General features: G+C 39.1%; 1 protein-coding gene across 1 annotated transcript in view; it reads right to left on the bottom strand.

The window, feature by feature from the left end:
* Nucleotides 1–8,609: 8,609 nt before the first annotated feature.
* The window catches only part of LOC109933776 (neurotensin receptor 1 (high affinity)), a 43,620-nt gene continuing 41,139 nt past the window's right edge, over nt 8,610–11,090 (bottom strand). The window contains exon 3 of the mRNA XM_048608551.1: nt 8,610–8,827. Coding sequence (XP_048464508.1) covers nt 8,610–8,827 — 218 coding nt within the window. The remainder of the gene's footprint in view (nt 8,828–11,090) is intronic.

The following is an 11,090-nucleotide window of genomic DNA, read 5'->3' as shown; positions in this document are numbered from 1 at the left end:
AAGTGTGGACCAGGGAATGGAGGAGGCACAATGGAGGACTGTCTGGATGACAGATGGAGAAAAGGAGCGTTGTTTGAAAAAGGTGGACATCCAGGATGCTTGGGAGTGTTGTTTGGAAAAGGAGGACATCTGAGATGCTTGGCCATGAGGTTACAGACGGTGGTTGAATACAATTTTGCAGCTGCTGATGTCTCATGAATGTTAACTTTTGAGTTGTGAGATTGAAGTCTGACACGTTTAGCACAACACAGTGGCCACATAACAAACTTTAAATCTCAACCCAAAATTTTGGTACATTAACTCATGGTAATTGCTGTTCAAATAAATAGTTATAGCAGTAACATTTTGTGTTTAAGATATGAATTTTAGGGATGGTTTGACCCAATCTGATAACAGTCTCATAATGATCTGAACAATTTGATAGTGGATCAAAACCTTTGGTTAGCTTATTAGCAATGCTAATGGCCTTGATTTTACAGTCAGTAGAGAGGTGAGGTGCTCATCTTTGACCTTGAAGAAAGTTTCCCACAAAGATTTAGTGTCCTCTGTGGCATGGAGTTCTCCTTGAATTTGGTGCCAAGCCAAGGGGCTCTCCAGATATCAATAAGAATGCTACATCAGACAGAGTATGCAGCTAATTCCGTTGAAGCACTTTTATAGTCTGTAAACCAGGAAGGAAAATGTAAGAATCTTTCATTTTCAATTTCAGCTTTTCAGAGTGAAATAAATTACTTAGATTAAGATAGAAGCTTAAATATTATAAACAAACTTTATTAAAATAAAACAAAGAACTGCAGATGCTGTAAATCAAAAACAAAAACAGAAATTATTGGAAAAACTTACTTTGGGTCCAGTTACTCTTCTTTTGTTCTTTTGTTCTGAAGAAGGGTCGCTGGACCCAAAACATTAACTCTGTTTTCTCTCCACAGATGCTGCCACATGTGCAGAGATTTTCCAGCAATTTCTGTTTTAGATTACGAAAAAAAACTGGCTCAGAACCTCTGAATGGAGTTGAAACAGTTCTGACCAATGCCAATCGTAGGAAAAATGCCCTTTGACCTGCATGTGCTTTTTGCAAACAGTATTTCAATGCTGGCCACTCAAATGTAGCAAGCTGCGTAGGCCTCAATGCAATGCAGGGAAAGTGAAGTCACACTGTCCCACCATAAGGCTGGAGGAGCTGGGATATCCCTTAAAAGCAGTAGAAGACAACATAAAGTCAAAGAGATGCACAGCACAGAAACAGACCCTTCGGTCCAACTCATCCACACTGACTAGTCCCATCTGCCAGCATTTGGCACATATTCCTCTAAACCCTTCCTATTCATATACCCATCCGGATACCTTTTAAATGTTAGAATTGTACCAGCCTCCACCATTTCCTCTGACAGTTCATTCCATACCTCTGCATGAGAGAGTTGCCTGTTCGGTCTCTTTTATATCTTTCCCGTCTCACCTTAAACCTATGCCCTCTAGTTTTGGATTCTCCTACCCTGGAGAACAGACCTTGACTATTCACCCTATCCCTGCTCCTCATGATTTTATAAACTTCTATAAGGTCAACCCTCAGCCTCCGACACTCCAGGCAAAATAGCCCTCATCTGTTCAGCCTCTCTCTATAGCTCAAACCCTGGTAACATCCTTGTAAATAGTTTCTGAACCATTTCAATTTCACAACATCTTTCCTATAGCAGGGAGACCAGAATTGAAAGCAGTATTCCAAATGTGGCCTCACCAATATCCTGTACAGTCACAACATGACCTCCCAACTCCTGTACAACTGCAAGGTTAAGTATAATCAAATATATGGCAGTTTTCAATTTTTAATTAGTTATTTTTGTTATCTTTTCCTAGTTTCTTTTGGATGTTCTGTGTTACTATTCGTATTGACTCACTGCAAATGTAATGTTTTAAAAGCTTCTTCTAGACATTTAAGGACATTGTTATTGATAATTCCAACTGTAGTTAGCCTGTCTTATTTACCATTCATAATTCTTAGTGAATGGGTGTGAGTGAGTGAGGTATGTAGATAATGGGTTGTGGCGATGAAGTATATGGGTAAGGGGTTAGGGTGACAGCTAGTAAGGTGGTAATGCGTAGGTGGTGGGCTGGAAGGTGAAGCAGAGTGCATCGAGTTGGGAAGATTGTGGGGAGATGGTGTCACACAGTCAGTTTTATAGTTTACCGGATGGTGGAGCAGGTTTTAATCCCTCTAGAACATAAACAAAGTTGCTGGAAAAGCTCAGCGGGTCTGGCAGCATCTGTGAAGGAGAAAACAGAGTTAATGTTTCGGGTCCAGTGACCCTTCCTCAGAACTGATGGTGGCTGGGAGAACGTCAGTTTATATGCAGAAAATACAGAGGTGGGTGGGGTAGGGAGTAAACGATAGGATAGAGCCCAAAGAGAGAGAAAGACAGTTGGACAGACAAAGGAGTTGCTAACGATCAGGCTAGGAGGGTGAGTAGTTGTTAATGGGGACTGTTAGTGACTAACAACAGGGGGTGTGTAATGGCAGGCTATGTGGTAACAAGGCCTGGTATGTGGGGTCGGGGGCTGGGACATGGGAGAGTTTAGGCCCTAAAATTATTGAACTCAATATTGAGTCTGGAGGGCTGTAGGGCCCCCAAGCGGAAAATGAGGTGTTGTTCCTCCAGCTTGCATTGGGCTTCACTGGAACACTGTAGCAAGCCAGAGACAGAGATGTTGGCCAGGGAGCAAGGTGGTGCATTGAAGTTGCATTTAATCCCTCTAGCCTTTCTTTGGTAACTATTCGGATAAGTGAGTTGGAACTTTCTGACGTTTCTGACTAACACAAAGCTGGAGATTTCTTCAAAGAGTTCCAGATGCCAGGTAATTGCCCATTGAATAATTCCTCCACAGTCAGGTGTGCAAGAACTTCTGCATAGTGTTAATGGACATCTCCTGTCTATGCTGCTGCAACTAACTACCTTTCTATCAGAAGATATGAGTCATTATTCTGAAAATGTGATAATTGTATCACAACAGTGAATTTTCACATCCACAAATACAAATATAAAATTAGTTTCCAGGGCCACTGAGACTAATTGTCAATAATTATGAACTTAGCACACTGTTGAAAATCTAGTTGCACCTTATTCAACAAATATAATTTTTTCAAGGAAGACTGACAGGATAAAAAAGCGAGTTTGCATCAGTTTGGAGCTCTCTCACTGATTGGGAGAATTTGAAATTCTGCAAGGTTTAGAATCAACCTTCTGTGTCTCTACATATAACTGCACGTATGGATGCCAAAAATTACTACTCCAGTAGTTTTAGGAGAGTAATGACAGTGAATACTGATAATTTCACTAACGGTATCTCAAAGTCCAGTCCAATATTATACAAAAGCTGGATATCTGACGTTTTAAAGTGCATAATTCTAATGTCAATTTGCCTCACTTTCCTAGTCCAAATTAGCTAAGATTAAATTTTCTACACGGTGGGATACTCAATTAATTGGCTAGTTACTGGAAGTAAGCGTACAAATATTAATTTGTGCAGACTGCTTTATACAGATTCTACCTGATAGCAAAGTTATTTCCATTGGAACACTGCAAATGTTCTTTTGCTGATGCATTTTACTACAGATAAAATCTAAGGCTCCGATCTCATCAAAATGCCTTGTAAAATAATTGCCTCAGGCGACTGTCTGTGTGGTGTTTTCGCATTCTCTCCATGTCTGCGTGGGTTTCTGCTGGTGCTCCAGTTTCTTCCCACAGTCCTGAGACATGCAGGTTAGGTGGACTGGCTATGCTAAATTTCTCATAGTGTCCAGGGATGTGTAGGTTAGACGGATTAGCCATGGGAAATGCAGGGCTGCAGCGAAAGGGTAGGGGGTGGATCTGGGTGGGATGTTCTTTGGAGAGATGGTGTGGACTTGTTGGGGTGAATGGCCTGTTTCCATACTGTAGGGATTCTACGGAATTGGTCATAACAGAAAACAGTTTATATTCTAGGTTGCCTCTTAATCAACTGTTTGAGTCTCACTCCAGCATCAAAGTGAATTGAGACAGCAAAGTAATGATCAAATTAATCCATTTATTTCATAAGAAATGTGCATTCAACAATATTCTTTAAATCGGTGCATTCTCTAATTATTCTCATCAACTCCTCTTCAGCAATAAAAGCTTCACTTCTCAGAAGTAGAAGAGGAGTGGCTGTTTTGAAAACCATAGTTGTATTTCGGTCCCCAGAGGAATAATAGAAATATCCAGACAAACAAAGTTTCTTGAGAAGTTATATGGACCTATAAGCAGCAATTACATTGGCTGTGCACAATTTGAACCCTTTAATCCCCAAGTTTCACAGCAATTGACAGACAAGAAACTCCCAGGGATCTCTGGCTTCTCAATTGAACCAAATGAATTTCCAAATCTGCAACTTTACAGCTCTCTTCAATACCTACTGCAAACTTAAAACTCATATCATTGGTAACCAATGTTACAAGTAAAGCAATGTGTAAGCCAGAATTTTGTGTAGTTATTTCGTGGGAACTGATTTGAATATCTTGTGAATTTAAAGGGTCAAATGAATCAGTAAAGACAGACAGCAGAAACTCACACATTGATAGCCGTAAAAAACATTAAGAGAGCATAACATTGTAAGTTGAACAATGTTTACCACTATACGTTCGACCAAACTTAGATTTATCAGATAAATATCAATCTGAAAATACTGATATACTGAACAACATCTGTACTCTCAAACATTCATTGTACTAGCCATTGCTGAACATGTTTTTTTTAAAAGATATAGTCATGTCTTACATACAATCTATAGCACAGACAGTCTAACAAGAATCCTGACCTAACACACACACAGTTTAGAAAAGCCTTTATATTAGAAAGCTAACTTTTGGTTTCAGTTAGTCAAAATCTGAAAGTTTCTTTGTAAACATTGGAAATGTATATGCAATTCCAAATGCAAACAATCTGCTCACAAAAAGCTTTTTGAATGTTCCCAAAAAAGGAGACATATGGAGAAGATCTACTATACATAATGGATACTTATCATAAGACTTCAATGATTAACTCCATTGCAGCAAAATCACTGTAATAACTTTACACCAATGCAATGTAATGATATCGTTTCTATGGCAGCGTTACTCTTTACAGAAACTGCCTCAGGAATGTCATTTCATCATTTGCAAAAAATATTAATCAATATGTACTTTTATGATTTATATCATCTCCTTCCAAAAGGAAGGGCAATGTTATTGAAGGATAGTTGCACCCTTAGGTTATTAATTGCTTGGCACAATATACAGTAGGCGTACATTGATGTTTGCATGTTGTAATCTGTCCAATAATGCAGGAACAAGCTTACATTCAGACATATAATATTACACTTTTTTGAGGTTATGTTGAATATAGGAAAATAAAATAAAAAGGATTCACATTGGAATAGAGTTATGATATAGAAAGCAACAGTTGTCTAATGCCAAATTTGCCTTACATAACGGGCTCAATCATTGGTGGTTGACCTAATGCCCCTAGTTGTCAGGAGCAATCACCGTGAATTAATTGAAGTAAATTGCTGGTACTCCATCTATTCATTTTATTAATAAGCTGCATAATTGTGATTACTTAAAACATTCTGCCTGGAAACTTCAGATTATTAACTCAATCCGATTCATGTGAGTGTGTGTGCGTGCACATACGTATTAATGCACTTATAGTTATGTGTATGATTGCACGTGCACAAAGCAAGGAAGTTCCAGATTTTGTTCTCATTTTGGTTTTCTGGCTGCATTTGCTCATTTTTTGAGTGTTGTTTTGATGACATCTCTATTTTCTCCTCATGGTTTGAATCACTTATTTTCATCCTTTTTGCATCAACACAAAATTGTGTCAGTAAGATCCAGGGAAGTACAGTAATTAAATAAAAATAGAAAATGCTGTAAATACTCAAGTCAGGCAGCATCTGTGGAGAGAAAAACATAGTTAATGCTTCGGGTCTGCGACCTTGCATCAGAAAGGATGAAAAGTAGAAATGTAATACGTTTTGAGCAGGGAAAACATTGGGAAGTTAGGAGAGGTGGGTGGTTCAAAGGAAAGGGTTAAGTAAAAGGGAATGTTTGTTCTAGGCTGTAAATTTGTAGAAATTCAACACCAAAAGGCTTCATAGTACAAAAGCCAAAGTGAATGGTAACTGGTAAAGAAATACAGGGCTTGATTTTATGATCCTCCTGGAACTGAGTTGGCTGATATTTGTGGGAGAGGTGTGGAGGTGGCTTAAAATTGTTACCATACTTGATATTCACTTCCCAATGTCTAGCCTCCCATCTCTTTCCTTGCCACATTGCAACAATGGAGGCAGCCCAGTACCCCTGAGAATTAATGGATGGCCTCATGCAGCTAATTAGTAGTCAGTTAAGGATTTCTCCCAGTACCATTGGGATTTATTCACAGTTAATGGCCAATGAGAAGGTGAGCCTCCTTTATCGCCTGTGGCCTCACCTCCTGTCCAGCCTCTCGCCTCTCTTTGAAGGTCTTGCCCACCTCGGCCCCATTTTTCCCTTAAACTCTGGGTTCCATCGGAGAACACTCTAAATGAGATGGACTGCAGTCTCAGCTGTGACCACTGCTCCAGGTGGTGCTACTGGGGCTAGAGAAATGCTGACGATCAGAGCTCTCGGAGATGGGATTCAAGCCAATTAACTGCCCAGCAACCATTAAATACAGTCATTCAATGTGGAAACAGACCTTTCGGTCCAACCAGTCCGTGCCGAATGTAATCCCAAACTAAACCAGCCCCATCTGCCTGCTCCTGGCCCATACCTCTCCAAACCTTTCCTATTCATGTACTTATCCAAATGTCTTTTAATGTTGTAATTGTACCCAGATTCACCATTTACTCAGGAAGTCCATAGAAAAATTTGCCCCTCATGTCTCTTTTAAACCTCTCTCCTCTAACCTTAAAAATGTGCCAGCTAGTTTTGAAATCACCCATCTTAAGGAAAAGGCAACTACCATTAAGTCTATCTATACCCCTCATTATTTTATAAACTTCTATAAGGTCACTACTCAACCTCCTATGCTCCAGTGAAATAAGTCTCAGCCTATCCAGTCTTTTTTTAGAACTCAAACCTTCCACACCCATTAACATCCTGGTAAGTCTCCTCCGGACCCTGTTGAGCTTATGCTTCTCTACTTCAGGATGTGGATACCCCGTACCTCTTCCTTCCCTCACTAAAACTCAGGCCCAAAGAAGCGCCTTGGTGAGGTATAAATGCTTTTGCAGATCTGCTATCCAGTCAAAATAAAGGGATAAAGAAAGAAACAAGAAAAAAACAAGCCAGTAAGAAAATTAAATACAGAAAAAAATGGAGGGAAACTTATAGTTGAGCCCAGAAAGCTTTAGCATTAATATGTTAAAGGTGAGGTGCAGCTCCTTATAATGCATTGTATTTCATTGGAATGCTACAGCAGGATAGGAATGCCAAAGTGGGAGCAAATTTGAGAATTAAAATGACAAGCAACGGGAATCACAGAACCATGCTTGCAGACTGAACAGAAGTGTTTTGAAAAGCATTCACCCAGTCTCCATTTGGTCTCCCCTACATGGAGGAGGCCACACCATGAGCAGCAAACACAACGTAGTAAATTGATAAAAGCATATCTTATTCATTTTCTTACTGCAGCATCTACTGTATTTTGCTTTTGTTTTTGGAGTGTTCAATTGTTGAGTTTGATGGCATGAGATTGTTTGCAATTAATGCTCATTGGGCTTGATTTGTTCAGCCTGGCTGTGGGCTCAGGTTAATATAAGCAAGCTGTAAAAAGAGCTGGAAGCCAGAGCTGACGCATGGAATAGACATTTTCAAGCAATTTAAATAAAACCTGTTACACACGCAAAACCATCTCAGTATTGATCCGAGATATAAGATATACAATAGCTTTTGAAATATATTCATTGCTCTTCAGACACATCCTAACCTATTATTTAGTTCAAAATTTGAGATCCCATGGTATATTTTGTTCAGACCGATAAATGTAACAGCAAAATAGATGAGAATAAACAGGAACAAAACAAACTAAAAGAAAATGGTAGCAGAATGTGCCAATGCTTTGAGTCTTGACTCCTTTAGAATAAGTCATCAAACCATATTTTGTTACTTAATTAGATCAAAGGCTGATTATGAACTAAAATAGTATTGTCAAACAGCTGGTGTGAATTAGAAATGAAAGATGGTTATGAATTTCAAGATAGACTTGGGGTAACATTTTATGGGGATGCAGATAGTTTGAACCCTTCCCACTCCCTAAAAGGAAAGTGGCTACCTGGCAGGCCCAGAGCTGCCTCTCCCTCAGACATAATGCACTACAGGGCTGAACTAAATTGGTGGAGAATGGGACTTCTGTAAGTCAGTGGGAGAAAACCCCAGCCTCTGGTGATGCTGGCTAATCTGCATCAGAATTAGGTCATGGGCATGGCTGAGACTGCAAACAGTTCCAGGATTTGGTCCCAGTGGAACACTGGATCAGTATGTAAGGGGAATTGAGCACTGTAGGTTTGTTCACCTTATGGCAGTGAGATCTCTTCAGGGCTTTACTTAGACCATCTGAGTTGATGCATACTCTCAGGTCTCAATGTTGTTTTGTGGCTCCCATGCAGCTGATCCATTCTGTAGGAATGATTACTTTCTTGATCACTTCCTTCTTTACCAGCTCTTTTATCTTGTCTTTCAGGCTGGCCTTGAGGATTGCTGGAACTTTCCTCATACTGAAACTTGACTCACGGATGCTGAATTGTCTCACACGCTTGTCTACTTTGTGATGGTAAGCCCCCGGAAGACATTCTAAGTCTGAAAACCCATTGATGTACACAATAGTTCAATGTAGTGTGATATTTTGCAAATCTATTTTACCACATTGGGGGTTACCAGTCCAAACTTTAGATTTATTTTGGTTGAGATGAATGGCCTTTGATTGCTGTCTATGATCTACAATGCCAAACATTTGTTTATGTTACTGCATTGGGCTCACAGAGTAATCTGTCTTCTTAGCTTGAGTATGGTGCCATCATATAGCCTCAACATTATTTTTGAGGGCTTCATTTTTGGATCATCATGTTGAGCCAATTTGCACAAGTCTGCAAACACATTGGTGTCTATCAGTCAATTTTTGTTGACCGGATGTCCTTCTTCTGCAGTCGTCATTACAAGTCACAAACCATGTATCACCTTATCAACCAGACTGAACCAACTGTAGATTGGTGAGGTGGTTTAGATTTGTCAGAATTTTCCATTATTTTTCCTCCCTTGGCCATCTGTATATCCTTGTTGGCCTTGTAAATGTGCACTTGTGTGCAAAATGATTCAGCTTCTTCCAGTGAGAGCACTGCCTTTCCCATCCTGGACATGCCCTTTTCTCCTTTGCATTATGTCCCCCATTGTATTTTCATCCTATCCTTTGTCCATGATTATTCTGCCATTTGGGCCTGGAGTATCTATCAGCATAATGCAAAGGCTAATTTGTTCTACCATGAATATGCTTTAGCTGCTCATTTATAACCTCAGTACTTCTGCACATGCCAATTGTTTTCTTGAAAAAGAATTTCCCCACTCTCAGTAGACGTGCACTCACTGCAGGATCTCTTATGCCTAATACAATCCTATCTTTAATTCGATTGCCTTTCATTTGTATGAATTCACTGGAGCTGTGTTAATGGGATCACATATTAATAAGCTTTCTCTTTTAAACTTGGGGCTTAATGTTGAACATGTATCATTTATAAATTATAGTCAAATGGGATTCTAAGTGTATCTTCAAGACTTCCAATCTGTTTTTTTTCTGCTCTTGTGAGAGGTTGAGGAGGGATACACTTTGGAACAGTATCTTCCCAACAGTGATAAGAAAGTAGCAATGTGTAAAAGTTACTTTAGCCTGTTAAACAGATCTGTTGTTATTTCATAACTTTGCCACCGTGCATGCAAAAACTGCCAGTTTTGATTCATATCATCTTTCATTTCAACTGGAATTCGGAGGGGTGAAGCGGCAGCCTTTCTCCTTCTGCTTAAATGTTTCAGCTGTGACCTATTTTCTGGTTCTTTTTAAAAATTTATTTCAGATGTGTTCACAACTCTGAACAATCTTGTCATCTGTGTTTGTTTACACCTCTTCAGTACTCAATTTCAGCTTCGCTTCTGATGCAATGTTTGGTGTTCATAATAAAGAAATCTGATCAGAATGGTGGTTTTAATGAAGTATCTCTAAGATAGCTGCCTGCGTGGTGTGTGTCTCATGGTTGAGGTCGCATGAATGTGATCGACCAGGAAGAACTTTTCTACGTGATTCTACTTCAATCCACAGTTTGGCAGCCAATCTCATGGACCTAACTTCATGGGAAGGTAATCTGTACTTGTGTGACTTTGCCAAGATACGCCATCTGGAATGAGGAGGGAGTTAACCTTTAAATGAGGCCCAGGGATTAAAAGCCTTTCTTAAAAAATATTTCTGAATAGGTGAATTTTGAACTGAAAGCAAAATTCTCAGCTAAGATCAGGATACAACTGACTTCTGTGGAAGAATGGTCCATTGGATCAAAAGCTTCATAGACGACCTCCCTTGTGCTAATTCTTAAAATGAATTCTCAACAGTTATAAATTTTGGTGCAAGTTATTGACATTACTGATATTTAAATATTCTTCTTACCAAAACAAAATGGCAATAAGTTATCATTTAAAATATAAAACCTGGCTTCAAAGGAATATATCTTATCAATAATCATATTATTAAATTATAATAAAATTATATAAAGTCACAATTCACATTACCAATAGATTTATGCATAGATGCTAGAATGCACCTTTAGAGTATACCATATATTCTTGGTAATGTATAAATGTAACTTTTTGCAAAGCAATTTTCCTCAGGATGCAACTTTAAATTTTAAGTTGCTTTCAGGCATAAATACTGTAATGCAACCGTAACGTAAAAGCTGGATTACTATCCAATAGTTAGCCTTCAAACAGCTACTTAGCAACTTAAGAAGTGTAAAATGGTTGCTATTAGAGTTGTGACAACAAGGTGCAGAGCTGGATGAACACAGCAGGCTAAGCAGCATCA

The sequence above is a fragment of the Rhincodon typus genome, chromosome 19 (genome assembly GCF_021869965.1).
Source record: "Rhincodon typus isolate 14 chromosome 19, sRhiTyp1.1, whole genome shotgun sequence".
NCBI lineage: Eukaryota > Metazoa > Chordata > Chondrichthyes > Orectolobiformes > Rhincodontidae > Rhincodon > Rhincodon typus.
Note: the sequence above shows the minus strand (reverse complement) of the source record. Positions and strands in the feature narration are given on the sequence as shown.